Source organism: Sminthopsis crassicaudata, chromosome 6 (assembly GCF_048593235.1).
Source record: "Sminthopsis crassicaudata isolate SCR6 chromosome 6, ASM4859323v1, whole genome shotgun sequence".
NCBI lineage: Eukaryota > Metazoa > Chordata > Mammalia > Dasyuromorphia > Dasyuridae > Sminthopsis > Sminthopsis crassicaudata.
In genome coordinates this window covers 241,904,167-241,921,991 of record NC_133622.1, presented here as the reverse complement: position 1 = coordinate 241,921,991, position 17,825 = coordinate 241,904,167, and the positions used below count along the sequence as shown (strand labels likewise).

At 31.5% G+C, this 17,825-nt stretch overlaps 2 protein-coding genes across 2 annotated transcripts; both read right to left on the bottom strand.

The window, feature by feature from the left end:
* Window positions 1-440: 440 nt before the first annotated feature.
* On the bottom strand, window positions 441-1,403 carry LOC141546909 (olfactory receptor 10AG1-like). The gene has a single exon (XM_074275073.1). The coding sequence runs from the start codon at window positions 1,362-1,364 to the stop codon at window positions 441-443; it is 924 nt and encodes a 307-aa protein (XP_074131174.1). The 5' UTR covers window positions 1,365-1,403.
* Window positions 1,404-14,345: 12,942 nt separating this feature from the next.
* On the bottom strand, window positions 14,346-15,305 carry LOC141547507 (olfactory receptor 10AG1-like). Its single transcript, XM_074275903.1, has one exon. It carries the CDS (start codon window positions 15,279-15,281, stop codon window positions 14,346-14,348), a length of 936 nt encoding a protein of 311 aa, XP_074132004.1. The 5' UTR covers window positions 15,282-15,305.
* Between the last annotated feature and the right edge of the window lie 2,520 nt (window positions 15,306-17,825).

The following is a 17,825-nucleotide window of genomic DNA, read 5'->3' as shown; positions in this document are numbered from 1 at the left end:
TTCCAACACAGACCAATTCCAATTCTTGGCACATAGCAGGCACCTTAAAAGATTATTTGAATTTAACATGCACTCACATACATATATGGTAAGGTGATCAATATAAAAATAAGTAAATTATGAAGTTATGAGTAAAAGGAATAAGTTTGAACATTTTTAGGACAAAAAGACAAAATATAATAAGGCTGCACTCAGTGTTTCTGTTGAGAGTAGTACTATTTGAGATAAAGGACAGTTTTTATAACCAATCAATGTGTAGTAAAATAAAATATATATTTGAACCAGGTGTTGGATATCTTAAAATATAATCTCCTGTATTTTCTTTTCAGGATTTTGAAAATATTTTATAAAAAACACAGAAATTTATTTCTTAGCATCATTGGAATAAATGGAGAAGAAAACATTATTTTTAAATTTGACAATTTCATTCATGAATCACATCACTTTGGAAGGATTTTTTTCAGTGCAGCAATTACATCCTTATTCCTCAGGCTGTATATCATAGGGTTTAATACTGGAGTAACAGTTGTATATAAAATAGAGAAGACTTTATCTGATTTGGCTGAATGACTTGATTTGGGTCTCAAATACACAATACTACCAGACCCATAAAATAAACCAACAACCATGAGGTGAGAAGAACAAGTAGAGAAGGCTTTGGATTTCCCTGAGGTTGACGGAAGCTTTAGAATGGTGGTGATGATTTTGATATAGGATATGAGTATCAACAGAAAGGGTGTCATGACAAAAAACAGAGCAGCAACATGGACAAAGAGTTCTTTCTGATATGTGTCCCCACAGGCAACCTCCAGTAATGGTGGAGAATCACAGAAAATATGATCGAGTTTGTTAGAATCACAAAAGTTCAGAGAGAAAATCTGGTATGTGAGTCCTATCAGACCTGGAATACCAGTGATCCAGGAAGCAATCACCAATTGGACACACATCTTGTGATTCATGATGATAGGATAGTAAAGAGGCTTGCAGATGGCAGCATATCTGTCATAAGCCATTACAGCCAGGAGTAAGCACTCTGCAACTCCTAGAATATTAAAGGAGCAATTTTGTATAGCACAGGACAGGAATGGAATGTTTCCCTTCTGAGTCCAAAGGTCTATCAGCATTCTAGGAAGAATGACTGATGTGTAACAGATTTCCAAGAAGGAAAAATTTCCAAGGAAAAAGTACATGGGGGTTTGAAGAGTAGGATTGGTCTTAGTTATGATAATCAAGAGTCCATTTCCTATTAGTATATTCATATAGATGACTAAGAAAATTCCAAATAGAAGCCTTTGGAAATCGGGAAGGTCAGAAAATCCTAGGAGGATGAATTCCATCACAAATGTAGCATTGCTTCTTTCCATTTTCTCAATTTCTTCTGGGTGTGAAAATATTGAAATCAGAACCAGAAAATACCTTTCTTTCCCTAGGCTTCCGTTTCTACCTCAGAAAAATAAATGTGCCTGTGGGAGGAACAGAAATTGTTGATTAAATGATCTCCTGTATCACACTTAGCTTTTATAACTTTTGTTGAATTATGCATTTTATATCTAACAAGTAATGTTCTGTTTTCCAAGGTCAATTCTAAGTCTTAATATTCTATATTCTCTCTTTTAAAACCAAAAGCAACCAATGAATTTCGTTTAAATATTTAATATGCATCAGGAAATGTACTAAATGCTGTGACTATCTTTCTTGGATATTTGAATGAAAATATGGATCTAAGAAATGTCATCTAATAAAACCTTGGAAATCAACCTAAATCTCATATATACCACCAGAAACACCATTCCAGATTATTTTTATTTTGAAATGTAACTCTGTTCTGATACCAGACACTATAGTTTTCATATAAGATATGAAATAGGAGAAATTTAATATATTATTAATTTTCCTAAATATCATTGTCTTATACTCCTTGTTATGTTAGCCCTTTAAGCTTTATTCATGATTTTCTTTCTCCCTGGGAATATTTTTTCCCTATTCATGTTTCATTATCTGAATCTCCCCATTTTCTTAAGGCCTATCTCAACTTCACTCTTTCCTCAGTGTGGCATTCCCTGGGCATCTTGATTAACAAATATGTCTCGTGTCCTTGAATTACTAATTCATAAGAATTATATCCCGAATTTTCTAGCTAGTATATGTTTGCCTTCTGCTACCTTCAATCATCTTTTCATATATTTATTACATGTCAATTCCAATTTTTTTATAGGAATTGATGCTGAGAAATCAACAACAACAAAATAGAACATTGTACATAGCAACAACAAACTTATGTAATCATCAATTATGATGGACTTGGCTCATTTCAACAATGAGATGCTTTAAAGCAATTCCAATAAACTAATGATAGAAAGTAACATCATAAAGCATATATTGAAGTTTCTCTTGGTGCCTTATTATCTTCTGCCTTGAACAAGTAATTTAATTTTCCTGGGCTTTGGCTTCCTCCTATAAACTAAAAAGGATTAGATTAATTAACTCCTGAAATCCCTTTCAGGTCAATGTCTATGATTGTCTGTCTTGAGAATATATTAATAGCATTTAAGTTTTTAATATCATCTATTTTCATCGTTTTTTTTCTCAATCTTAGAAAAAATGAAGCAATTGTCAGTTCTATTCTAGAAAACATATGATGGGATCTCATTTAGAATGGTGATTCAATCATTAAATAAATAAGGTGGATTAAATTATAATAATTCTCATACAATAGCTTTCTCATCTATAAAAAGGAAAACACATTTAAAGCTCCACCCACTTTTTACAATGAAAAATAATTGAAATGTTACATTCAAAATATTTTGAAAATTGTAAAAATTGACTCACTTCAATTCAGGATATCTTTGTCATCACCATTGTTCCTTCATGTTTATTTTATATGGAATTCTGTTCCACTGAGTCACATTCTATTGATAATCCTAATTCATTAATGATCTGTGGGAGTTTGTATTGTGAAAAATAGTTTTTAAAATATTAGGATATCAACTTATTGTCAAGAAACTCAAAGAATACATTTTAGGATGATATGATAAAATATAATTAATTGCATTCAAAAATTTGTCTGATTTCTTTTAATTGGCTTGCATATTTTGAATTTTTTTAATTTTACATAGCTTTAAGAGAAAGTATTTGGCATGGAAAATCCATTTGTTCTTCACTTTTAATACTTAAGTATTTAACACTATTTTAAGGGCACTTCAGCAATTTTTTTTTTTTAAATGATTTTAAGCTTACTCAGGAATTTGGGCACTATTGTAGTCTGTGAATGGCATCAAATTCAATTAGTTTATTCTTTGAATACCCAAGTTTAATATCATTCTGTATTTTTAGTATCAGATTTCTTATCTGTTTGCTAATGAATAAGTTTGCAAAATGTGAGATTCAGATGTAAAATTCTGTTCACCAATTTGCCAAATAATCATTGATGCTGTTTAGTCATACAATCATTTCTGATTGACCCCTTTAGTGTGTTCTTGGCAGACAGAAGAATAATTTGACATTTCCTTCTCAAATTCATTTTACAAATGAGGAAACTGAGACATGTAGGGTTAATTGATTGATCACAACAATAAAGCTTCAAGGAGAATAAGTGTTTTAGGCCAGATTTGAAATCAGGAAGAAGGTGTTTGTAAAATATCTGTTGGTAATTATGTGAAGCCAAAGTTTTCTCTTCCCACTCACATACAAACCAAATTTGAAGTTATAATTTAGACTAAATCGTCATTAATCTATGTACTGGGAAAAGCTATTCCATTCTCCTTATGTGACTTTGAAAAAAGGAACAGCAAAAACAAAAGAAAACAACAACATCAACAACAAGAAAAACACAATCGAATGAAACAGGTAAACATAAAGTCCAAGACTTAGCATAAATATTTGTGTCACTTTTATAGTAACCTCACTTAAATGTAAGATCAAATCTTTAATTATTCCTCCTTGAAAATTTATCTTAAGTTCTAATTTTCTTCACTAAAACATATTTCTTCCTCTTCTTGAAGAAAATAGCAAAAGTTCCCTTTATGTGTTTATTGTTGCTTTTTACATTGTTGTCACTTATTTTCACTTATCCTGATTCTTTACTTCCCCTTCCAACATTCTCTCAAACACACATAGTCACATTAGGTTCTACTTTATTGCAAAGTAGAACTAAGTAAAATAAATCAGGAAATTTGCCATATCAGAAAATACTTAATCATTAAATTTCATTTCTATTCAAAGAGTAGACACGTATGTTTCAGTGTCAGACAGTGTAGTAATTAGTTTTCTATACTCTTGCATAGAAAAGATCTCTGAAATCACTTACTATCTTTCTAAAAGTATGATTTAAATTTAGAATCACTAACAAGAGAGGTTTTCTTTCTTTCCCCATTAGATATTTTATGGTCTTCTCATTTTACTTGCCAGAATTTTTAGATTTTTGCTTCATAATGAAAATTGATCATTTAGAAGTAGCAGCTAAATGTGTATGTTATTGACATACAAGATCAGATCACTTTTAAAGGTAAATAAAATGAGGAAGACCATTACAGATTTATGATTATATAACCCGTTAAGTAGCTATTATTTTGGGTTTCATGGTTTGTCAAGGATTTTACATACTCCCTCTTATTCAATAAACAAGCAATTCTGAGGTGTGAGTGATTGTGATCTCCTTTATACAGAGGAAATAACAGTCAGAGAGCTTAATTGACTTGACAAAGTTCCTAGAATGATCAAATATCAGAAGAAGGATTGGATCTCATGTCTTCCTTCATTCTATGCCAACAGTTATGTTCCAATAAGAAGCGATGTGAATAACAAAATAAGGGACAAAAGAGAACACAAACAACAGAAGTCATTTTAGTTAGACAAAATAAAAAAAGCTATTTTACCAAAATGTTGATGCAAATGTAATTCTAAAAAAAAGCACAAGTAATTTTAATATATGCCTGACAAACTTTGTTATTCAAAATACATTTGAAATTATCCTTGATAGAAAATCCCAAGATCCATTATTCTTGTGTAGATAATAAAGTAATATGAGCAGATGGTATATACAAAATATGAATTGTAAATTATCATTAGTCATTAAAAACACTTTACTAATAAAGAAAATTTTTGCTAAATGAAAAATCATGATTTAAAAGCTTTGTTTTCCTTTTCACAAATCACAAAGTAGCTAATAGGATAAAAATTAGACAATCACTTTTTGTCCATCTTAGAGAAGAGAAACATATTAGTACATTGTTATCGGAAATGTTAAATCTTCTAAATATTCTGAGAAACTTTTTGGAATTATGCAAGTATAAGTCAATTAATTATCCACAGCCTTTGACTCAGGAATATCACTAATGTGGCTTTAAGGAAGTCAGTGATACACAGGTCCCACAGTGAGAAAGTATACAAAAAACTATCTTTGCTTTATGAAAGAGGGGGAAAAACATGGAATGAAAAAAAAAATTCTAGATGTGAAACCCACAATGTTTTTTGGTGGGGATGAATGAAATGCCATAATATGAGGAAAATGTATGTGAAGAACTAAAATAGGGGAAAATAAATTATAAATATCTTCAGGGCAAAGAAATACAATCAGTATAACTGTAACCACAATAATAATAGTAATGTGAATGCAGGGAAAATTAAGACACAGGTGAATTAATATCAATTCTAATAAACAATCAACCTCTGGAAGAGATGCATTTCAGCAGCTCTTAATATCCTAGGTCAAGAGAAAAATGGTTGTAGAGAATTAAAAACTTATCAGTTGCATATTTGTAAACAATGATTATATTTTAATTCAAAATTTGAAAAATATGTTAAATATTATCTTTGTAAGTGACATAGAAAATATTTTGAAACTAAAACAGTTTATTAAAACAGTTAAATATGTTATAAATATGGTTTCTTTAATGCTTTTTCTCTTTTATGTTTTCTTTGTTACAAAAGATATGGGAATGGCACTATACTAGGTAAGTGTGGTATAGAAAAAAAAATTGGGAATATTTATAAATAAGAAATAAGCAACAACAGAAAAAAAGATGTTATTTACATGGAAATGAAATACATAGTACTTTTTTGCTTTTTTATTATTTTTTTTCTTGGTAAACTGATAGATCAGAACTTAGTTTGGAGTGGGAAAATTAATTTTTTGGCCATTTTCCGCCCCTCCGGAATGTCATGATTTATTTTTCTATTTTAAAACTTCAAGAACCTTTTTGATGAAGAGGTATATAAACTTCCTCATAATCAGAGATTTTTCAGGGGGGGTCAAGCAAAAGAGTTCACACTTACCTTTATTAGATGTTATCAAACCATATTCAGGTGCTTCTCTTAATTCAAACAATCTGAGAAAATAATAATTAGCAAAAATAAGGTGTTTAAATGTTTGGGAAGCTCTGTACCTATATTATTACCTATTATTTTCACTCCATTTTTCTAATATAGGTAGCACTTCATATATTAGAAGACTGCGCTTCAAAATATTGAATAATTTGGCTCAGTGTCAGATGGAGTTTTGAATTCAGGGATTTCAAGACCTTTCCTCCCAGTCATTCTTTTACTTTCTTAAGCATTATCATCTACTACAGTATTTCATATAACTTTGAAAGGGGAATCAGACCTCTTCCAAAAATGATCCAGTTACTACACTGTTTAAGTAGAAATGATTTCTGCCCTTCTATGTTCTCTTGAGACAATTTCCCATGAATCTAACAACATTTTAATGGAAATGGTCTTCTGGCTCATAGTCCGGTCTTCTAAGTATTACTTAATGAGACTGTGTTATACAGAGTAGACATCTAGGGATTTGAGCCATGGGACCATATGGTGGCCCTGGCTTTCTTAATTCCTAACTATCTAATAATTGGAAGGTCATTACTCTTTACTTAACCTGTTTCCACAAAGTTGGAATGATAATATTTTGAATTCTTTGATACCTAATGTTACAATGAAAAAATAAGATAACAAAAGGTAGAATGCTATAACCATACTTATTATTATAAAATTTTATTATTTTATGCTTAATCTATGCAATTAGGTGAAAATCAATCAGCTGCTTGTATCATGTAATCAACCCAATATTTTCTTTAGGCTCTACTGCTGAAAGTAAGGTTTTGGTGTTTTTTTACCTAGCATTTCCTCTTCATATTTATGAAGTTATAGCAGTAGCCTTATAGTGCATTGATACCCAGAATATAATCATAAGGAATCCTAAGATTGTCAGTGATAATTTATGGGTTTGAATCTTTGTTTTGTTACTTTTTTTATTAAATAACTGTATATCAGTTATTTGACTCTTTTAGTGTGATCTCATCTGAATGCATCAGATTGAGTTACATGTTTCTTATACTTGTCTATCTTGAATAGGGAAATTGAATTAGCACAAAACCACCAATTAAAATGATAAAATTAAAATAAGGAAGGACTCAGGGCTAGAAAACCTGCTAAAAATTAGTCCTAGGCTACTCTCCTTTCCTAATCTTTTATTTGTGTGACTGCTATACCATCTATCTGTATTATTTGATGTACTTGGACCTTGACAGTCACTTGTGTTTAATTCTTAAAATCTGCTTTCACCTGTTTTGCAGCTGAATCTCTTTTATGTATATACATGTATGTGATTCTGATTTGTTTTGTATGTATGTGTTGTGTATATATATATATATATATATATATATATATATATATATATATCTTTATCATTAATTGAATCCATTAAAATGTTCCTTAGTATGAATAGTCTTTTACATATAGACATAGTTGCATATTTTTTAGAGCAGAGGGCAGTATTTATAAGACATACATAGAAAGAGGAGAGAGAACAAACATGACAAAAATGAATTAGAAGATAAATATTATAATGAAAACATGGTTATAATAAATATGACCAAGTATGACCATTGTGTGACTGTTAAATCAGACAAAAAATAACATTGTAAACCACTCCTTAATGAAAGAAATGGTCAACTGAGATGAAAAATTAACAAAAGAAGAAAAGACAATGATTAGCAACTTCATGAAAATATTGTTTAAATTATTAATACACCCACATCAGCAAACCTTTGGGAGAGCCTGAGCCCCAGTGCAGTGGAGCAGGCAAATAAAAATATGAACCTCTCCCCCATCTTCCACATGCTTCAGCATAACCAGGAGAATGAGCAGATTTTGTCTCCAGAAACCATTATGTGGTTTATCACAACCATGAACAAACAGGCAACCTCCATGGGTTTTCTGTTCTCTTATGTTTCAGCATAGCCCTAGAGAAAAGTAGAAAAAAATCCATAGGATTTAGCATATGCCAGAAACAACTACAAGAATCGTAGCTCAGTGCCAGGTAAGCTGTCAAACCCCTATGGCCTTCAGTTTCACCATTCATGATACCATCCCATCTTCTAAGTGCAGCATCAGATAAACAGTCAAGGCCTTGATGCCTTAGAATAACAAGCCTGAAACTGGACCTTTTTTTAAATCTTGGAATATAGCTTACATTTTAAAGTAAAAAAAAAAAAAAAAAAAAAAAAAAAAAAGATTGAAAACATGGGCAAAAGTAAAAACAAAAAAAGAATCTGAATATAAAAAGTTATTGGGGTAACAGGGGCAATTAAGACATAAACTCAAAAGACTGCAACGATGTCAAAAAACTGGCAAAATGACAAAAAAAAAGTCTAGAAAAAATAAGAGCTAGGAAAAAGAAAATAAGTACTTACAAAGTTGACATGGTGAAATGTTAAAAAGGATACAAAATCCACTGAGGAAAACAACTTAAAGCGTTCAGCTGGTCAAATATAAAAGGAAGTATAAATCTGAGAAAACAACTCCTTAAAAATCATAATTGGCCAGGTGGAAGATTTCAAAACAATGAAGGAATACATGAAAATATAACATGCCTCAATAAAAACACAAGTGACCTGAAAACTAGATCTAGGAGACACAAACTCAGAATCTCTGGACTCCATAGAAGACATAATCAAAAGAGTAGTCTGGATAGCATCTTTCAAGAAATTAAGAAGGAAAACTGTCCAAATGTCCTGGAATCATAAGACAAAAGAGGATTGAAAGAATTCAGAGATCACTTCATGAAAAAGATACCAAAATAAAATCCCAAGCAACATTATATTCAAATTTCAGAACTATGAGGTCAATGAAAATAAATCTACAAGGAAACAGACAGAAACAATATAAGATGAATTTGAGGAAATGACAAAAATATATTTTTAAATGATGAAAAAAGAGTTCACTCAATGCAGAAAGAAAGAAAAGATAGAATAGGGTATTTTTTTATATGAAGGGACACAAAAATCTCTTACAGTGAATGGAAGGATGGGAGAGTGATAGATGTACATCATTTGAATTTTACACTCATCAATATTGTGAGAAAGAGGGAATAATATATAAAATTATTACTTTATAAAAATCTATCTTACCTGCCAGAAAATTAGAAAGATAACAAATTATGTAAATAGGCCCCAACCCTACCCTAGCACTGACTATGGCCTTCCTAATCAAGGATCAATGAATCAACAGCAGTACTGAAGGCTTCTGGCCCTCTTCATCCTGTGATACCAGGAAGGATTTGGAAAGTTAGCAAAGAGGGTCACAGTCAGTGGGGTAGAAGTCTAGTGTAAATCCCAGAGCAGATCACATCAAGAGATCCCTGGCCCAAACCCTGGTGGTCCCAGAGTTAGTAAAACAGAGATCTGATGCTTTACCTAAATGTATAGATACAGTAGGACAGGGGTTACCTAAGAGTGCTTATGGTCAGATTCCTAGAAAGATTTTGAAAAAAGCTAAACAAAACCCCTGAAGCTTGGGACAGTACACCCTCCACTCTGGAAAAAAAAAAATCTACTTTAACAAATAGCTATAAGCTAAGTAATAGGCTAAGAAAATGGGAAGTCAACAAAAAAGTTTATAAATGTTAAAGGTTATTATGGAGAGAAGGAAGATTAAAACACACATTCAGAAGATAATAAAGTCAAAACTCATATATCCAAAGCATCCAAGAAATGTAAGAATTGGCCTCAGGCCATGGAAGGGCTAAAAAGGGATTTTGAAAAACAAGAGAAATATAGGAAAAAATTAGGAAAAGAAGTGAGAGTGCTGCAAAAGGAAATACAAAAGCTAAAGGGCCGGAGAATACTTTAAAAAGCAAAAAATGGCCAGTTGGGAAAGGAAGAAAAGGCTTATTGAGGAAAATAATCCCTTAAAAATAGAATTGAGCAAATGGAAGCTGATGACTTTATGAGGAATCAAGATACAATAAAGAAAACAAAAAAAAAAATTAAAATTAGAAAATTTAAAAATTATTCTTTGACCCAAAAGTGATGATCAAAAAAAAAAAAAAAAAGAAAAGAAAAGAAAAAAGAAAAAAAGAAAAAAAAAAAAAAGGAAAGAACCAGGACATCCCATCAAGAGATTATTAAAGAAATTTGTCCTGATATTCCAGAATCAGAGAGTAAAATAGAAATAGAAAGAATCCACCAATCATCTCCTGAGATTTCAAAATGAAAACTCCCATAAAATATTATGGCAAAATTCAACAATTACAAGGTCAAAGAGAAAATATTGCAAGAATCCAGAAGTTTAGTGGAGACACAGTCAGGATAACAAAAATAATTAGTAGCTTCTACATTAAAGGACTGGAGAGTTGAGAATATGATATTCCAGAGAGCAATGGAACTTTAATTAAAACCAAAAAATCACCTACCCAGCAAAACTTATATAATCCTTCAGAGAAAAAGATGGTGGCCATTCAATGAAACATAATTTTTCATTTTGATAAAAAAGGCCAGAGCTGAACGGAATATTTGGTTTTTAAATACAAGACTCTGGAAAAGCATAGTGGAGTAATCAGACAAGTGATATATCATAAGGTACTTTAATAATGTTTAACTGTTTACATTCCTACATGGGTGGATCTTGTAATTCATTAGAATGTTTTCATTGTTATGGCAGTTAGAAAGATTATATATAGGCAGAGAGAACAGGTATAGGTTGAATATGAAGGAATAATATAGTTTTAAATATTGATGAAATTAAAGGGGGAGAGAGGAATGTGCTGGGATAAAGGGAGTAGGAGAAGTGGAAAGGTGCCAATTATCTGCCATAAAAAGAGGCAAAAGATGTTTTTACAATGAAGGGGAAAAAAGAGGAGGAAAGAATGAATGAGTGAACCTTACTCTCATCAGAACTAGCCCAAAGAAGATATAACATACATACTCAAAAAGAGTATATAAATATATATTTACCTTGCATGATAATAGGAGGGGAAGGAAAGAGGGAGAGGGTAATAAAAGAGAGGGAATATTGGGAGAGAAAGTGGTCAGTAGTAAATCACTATTGAGGAGGGACAAGGTTCAAGGAGAGAGAATAAATGGGAGGAAATATAGTTAGCAACAGTAATTGTAAAAAGAATTCGAAGCAAGTTTCTCTAATAAGCCTCATTTCTCAAACAGAGATGGAACTGAGTGAAATTTATAAAATTTATGAAAAAAATAAGGGCCATGACTCTGTTGAAAATTATCAAAAGCCATGTTCTGTGACCAATGAGCTATAAAGTCATGCATATCCTTTGACCTAACAATACTACAGATAGGGATGAATACCAAAAAAGATTCAGGAAATAAAGGAAAATGATTTATATATAAAAAAAAAATTTAAATAGCAGCTCTCTTCTAAAGCAAAAAAATGACAATTAAAGGGATACTCATCAACTGAGGAATGGCTCAATAGACTTGGTATGTGTTTGTGCCAGAACAATATAGTTCTATGAAGAATGATGAACAGTATGCTCTCAGGAAAAAAACAACAACAACAAATAAACAAACAAGCAAAAAACATATTCTGGAAAGTCCTCTATGAATTCAAGCAAAGTGAAATGTAATAGCAGTATTCCAGAATGACCAACTGTGAATGATTTAGTTATACTCAGCTATACAATGATCCACAACTCCTCTAAAGAACTTATGATGAAAAATTTTATCCATACTCAGAGAAGAAACTGATTGTGTCTGAATTCAGAATGAAGCAGTCTGTCTATCTGTCTGTCTCTCTCTCTCTCTTTCTTTTTCTCTCTTTCTCTTTTTCTCTCCTCTTCTCTCTCTCTTTTAATTTTTCTTAAGGTTTTTTATTTTCATTTAGGTAGGAGATTTATGTTTTCTTTCATAATTTGACTTTTAGAAAAATCAGGACACTATAGTCTAGAGTTAAAAAGGCGTCATCGGAAGCTGTGTAATTCAATCCTTTCATTTTGCAAATGAGGAAACTGGAGTCTCACGAAGTGCTTTGTTGATGGTCAAAAAATAGTAAGTGCAAAGAGAGGATTTGAACCCAGTTTTTCTGTCTGGGATTGGAGAACTGATAGGACTTATTCTATTGTATTATTTTATCAACTTCATGGAAATGAATTGAAGGAGATATACTAACTTGATCTTTATGTTATTAGAATTTCTTCTACTCAGTCATTTCTAATTTGACTCTGTTCTGTATGCTCAGTCTGGTAACTAAAATTCAACACTAAAGTTAAATGCTTTTTACTTTATTCTCTAACCCCAAATCTGGCACTTCAACTCTAGTTCTGTTCTGGTTCCTTGAACACCTGGTCTCTGATTGGTAAGAATTCACCATAGGTAACTTGGCCCAGACTCACTACACTATCTTCATGCTATATTTCTAGTGGAGGGAAATAACTTCTCCCCTTACATCCAACTTTAATCACTTGCCAACTTTACCTAAGAATAATAGTCAAACCAACACTACCATTCTAGAAAAGAGGGGTCAATGAATTGCTTTATGACTTTACACACCATACCTGTGATTTTGCTGACTCAAATACCCTTGTTGGGTTGTCTCATCTGAGTTTTAAAATGTAAGCTCTTTGAGGGTAAGGGCTTTTTTACTTATTGTATCTGTATCCCCAGTGCTGAGCATAATGTCTACTTAATAATTATTATATCCATATAAAAACTTAACTTGTATAGCAATGTTTTGCACATATTTCTTTTCTTAATTGTGTGTCAGGCTAAGGAGAGAATCTAGAACTTAAAAATTCTAAAAAACACAAAGAATAAATAATGTTCCATAAACAAGGAAATAAGCAAAATGAGTATATGATTAGGACAAAGTATGACATCATGAGAAATTAGAAGAGCAAGGGATTGTCTACATGTCATATATGTAGAGAAGGGAAGGATTCTCTCACAATTCATTGAACAACCATTTTGTCTTCTCAATTTTTCTGGGTATGATATTTTCAGCCATCACATTAGTTATTTTGTTATTCCATATATAATGTTGCAAGAGCTGAGGTCTTTTATTGTAGTGGCTAGTAGGTTATGTATGATTACAATTGTGTCTACTTCTACTCCATGTTGGAATTTTTTTTTTTATTCTTTGTAACATTTTTTTTTTTTAAATAACATTTGTAACATTTTCCAAGATCATTTGGGACTTTCAGAAATTTGCAATGATGTTACTGTAGAGACCATTGTATAGCTATATCTACAAGAAAATTGATTATTCATTGCTTTGCTGATTTATTGGGGAAAGATTAGAATATCTCTTGGAAAGCCAGAAGCCTGTTCATCTTGATGCAGTGTGAAGAGTGATCTGAAGTACTATTCTCTCTCTCTCTCTCTCTCTCTCTCTCTCTCTCTCTCTCTCTCTCTCTCTCTCTCTCTCTGTAGGTGTCTCTGTGTCTCACTATCTCTCTCCTTCTGTCTCTCTCTCTCTCTCTCTTTTTTTCTCTCTCTCTCTTCTTTCTCTCCCTCCTTCTTTTCATAAAACATCATGTCTTCAGCACTAGGGAGTCCTTAGTGTCCACCCCAAATTGCTAGCCAAACTTCAGCTTATTTTTAATATTTTCTTACTCCTTTAGATTTTAAACTTTTGAGATCTTTCTTTTTCTTATATTTCTTCCCAGTATTTAGCCCATTTCTTGCCACATAGTGGACAATTAAAATGTTAATTGAATTGACATACACACACACACACACACACACACACACACACACACACACACACACGCATATAGTTACAATGGCCAATATATAAAGAAGTAAATTATGAGTAGAAGGAGAAAGTATGAATGTTTTTAAGACAAAAGGACAAAATGTGGTAAAGTTCCACTTGATATTTCTGTTGAAAATAGACACCACTTGAGAAAAAGGACAGTTTCAGCACTCCAATCAAGGCTTTGTAAAACAAACTGGATGTTTCAGGCCAATGTTTGGCATTTTAAAATATAAATTTTCATACTTTCTTTTCAGCATACTGAAGATGTCTTATGACAGAACAGAAATCAATTTCTTAGTACCAATGGGACAAGTAAAGGGTACAGTAATTTTTTTTCTCTATATTCATATGATTCATGAATCACGACACCTTGGAAGGATTTTCCTTATTGCAGCAATTACATCCTTATTCCTCAGGCTATATATCAAAGGGTTTAACATTGGAGTCACAATAGTATAGAAAAGAGAAAAGACCTTGTCAGATTTTGCCGAATGACTGGATTTGGGTCTCAAATACACAATACTCGCAGAACCATAGAATAAACATACAACCATGAGGTGAGAAGAACAAGTAGAGAAGGCTTTGGATTTCCCTGAGGTTGATGGCAGCTTCAGGATGGTGGCTATGATTTTGATATAGGATACAGATATCAACAGAAAGGGAATCATGACAAAAAAGAGAGCAGTAAAATGAACAGAGAGCTCTTTCTGATATGTGTCTCCACAGGCAACTTCCAGTAATGGTGGAGCATCACAAAAAATATGATTGAGTTTATTAGGCCACAAAAATTCAGAGAGAAAAGTTGGTACTGTGAGTCCTATCTGAACTGGAGTCCCAGTGATCCAGGAAGCGATAACAAGTTGAACACATACCCTGTGATTCATGATGAGAGGATAGTAAAGAGGCTTACAGATGGCTACATATCTGTCATAAGCCATCACAGCCAGAAGTAGGCATTCTGCAGCTCCTAGAATATAAAGGAAGCAAATTTGCATAGCACAGGACAGGAATGGAATATTTCTCTTCTGAGTCCAAAGATCTTTTAGCATTCTAGGGAAAGTAACTGATGTGTAACAAATTTCTAAGAAGGAAAAATGTCCAAGAAAAAAGTACATGGGGGTTTGAAGAGCAGGATTGGTCTTAGTAATGACAATGAGGAGACCATTTCCTATAAGTATACACAGATAGATGACTAGGAAAATTCCAAATAGAAGATGTTGGAAGTTGGGAAGGTCAGCAAATCCCAAGAGGATGAATTCCAGCACTAATGTAACATTGCCCTTTTCCATTTGGTCAATTTCTTTTGATTGTGGAAATATTTATCAGAATCAGCCACTTTCTTTCCCAAGGCATCAGTTTCTATGATAGAAAAACAAAAAGTATGGAGCAGAGGGGGACACAGAGGATACTATTTAAATGATTTCCCATATCATTCAGGTCATATACAAACATGCATATATATTAATCTTCCATTCTGTAGTTAGGATTTAATGTTTCATTCTTGAAGGTTTACTTCTAAGTGTTATCATTCAATTTTCTCTGTCACAAGGACCAATTTTTCAGTGAATTTTGGTTAAATATTGATTGACTCTGTATCATATAGTGTAGTAATGTTCTATCACTTCCTTTCTTGTATATTTGGATGAAAAGGAAATAGATCTAAGAGAGGGAATCTAGTAAAAACTTTGAAATAATCCATAAATTTCATATACACCATTTCATAGTTAACATTTTTTATTTTCAAAGTAGTTCTTTCCTGATACCAGAAGCTATATAGCTTTCATATAAGATATTGAATATATGAAAAAAATTAGATATATCATTAATTTCCCTACCTAGTACTAGTCTAATGTGGTTTCTTATGTTATCCCCTTTTAGCTTTGTTCAAAATTGTTTTTTTTGCTTGGATAATTTTTATTAAATAACTGTCATCAGAATCATCCAATTCTCTCAAGACCTGTCTCAACTTCATTATTTCTTCTGTGTGATATTTCCTGATCTTATTTAGTTGACATTTCTACATCTATGAATGAATGCATAATGAAATTTATATAATGAATTTGCTAACTAGTGTATACATATACACACATACATTCCCCCCCCCAATGTTGGTTCCATGATTCTAAGTCATTTTACATGTTAATCATATCTTGTATATATTCATGAACTTTGAACACAACAGGTGATTATTGAACATGCATTTAAGGAAATACATAAATGAGTTGAGGGATACTTCCTCTTCATAAATATTTATTTTTTGTGGTTAATGTTTAAAATACCATGTTTATAGATTCATTCATCTGTCTTAACAAATGATCACATTCAATTCATTAAATCTTTCTCCTCATTTCAATATTTTATGTGAACTCTTTGTCTATTTAATCCTAATTCAGTGTATATTAAACAGAGGATTTTACATTAAAATAACACAGAAATATTTTGGCATGTGTACATACATATATACACTTATATGTGTATATGTTGGCATGTATACATATATACAGGCATATACATATATGGACTTACAAATGCATGCATATTACATTACCATGTTGAATTATACTGCATTTCAACTTTAGCTAAGACATGAGTCTGGTCAATCTATTTCATGTAAAAAATAAGTAAAATGATGGAGTAGTAATCCTTGGGTTTTTAATGAATATGCAGATGCAGGGGATTAATATTTATTAAAGCAAAACAATAAGAAAATAAAAACAAACTCTTCTTTTAATTGAATAAAGGTATGAAACACAATGAATCTATATTCACAAAATACATATTTGAGTCTCTCTTGCTTATTATCTGCACTTTTTAATTTTATTGGGTATTAACTTACTCATCTATATTATAAAGAGATTAGCATAGGTAATTTATGAGATTCCTTTCAGGTTAATGTCTATGATTCTCTGAGAATGTCAGTATCATTTAAGCTTTTATTGTCACCCATCTTCAAACTCTATTTCTGAATCTTAGAAAAGGCAAAGAAATACTTAGTTTTACACTAGATGATGTATATGATTGGATTTCATTTAGAGTTCTAAGTCCATCATAATGTAAATCAATAAACTGAATTTAGATATTGCAATTCTCAAGTATTAGTTTTCTCATCTGTGAAAGGGAAAACATCTTTCCAGCTTTGCCTTCCTTTTGTTTTGATGATTAATTGAAATTATGCATCCAAAACATTTTGAAAATTACAAAAGTCGACACATTTCAATTTAAGACCTTATTGTCATCACCATTATTTCTTCATTATCATTTTACAAAGAATTCTGTCCTATGTAAGTCATAAACCTATTGATAATCTTATTTCATTTATAGTCTGTGGATGACTGAATAGATGAAAACTGTTTTTTTTTTAAGTATTAGGATGTCAATTTATTGTGTACAGACTCACAGAATATATTTTTGGAGCATTTTGATGATATATAACTCATTCCATTAAAAAAAATTGGTCTGATTTTTTTTGATTGGTTTCCATATTTTGGATTTTTTTTTTATTTCACATAGCTTGGAGAAGAATAATATTTTTCTATAGAAAATCAATTTTTCCTAACTTTTAACTTTTAAGCACTGTTTTAATAGTTCTTTTGTTATTTTTTGAGTTAAAATATAGACACAAATTGTGTGCACTAATCTACTCTGTGAAAAGGTACCAATTTAAGTTATTCTATTTATTGAAGTCTGAAGAATACTTTCATCCTTTATATTTAATATACAGATTTCTCATCTATTGACTAATGAGTAAGTGTGAGATTCTCATGTATAATTGTGTTTGTTAATTTGCCAAATGTTCATTGATGCTGTACAGTTCTTACAGTTAAATTTGACTT

Coding starts and splice junctions, on each gene's coding strand:
- LOC141546909 (XM_074275073.1), bottom strand. CDS start 1,364: ATGGAAAGAAGCAATGCTACATTTGTGATGGAATTCATCCTCCTAGGA.
- LOC141547507 (XM_074275903.1), bottom strand. CDS start 15,281: ATGGAAAAGGGCAATGTTACATTAGTGCTGGAATTCATCCTCTTGGGA.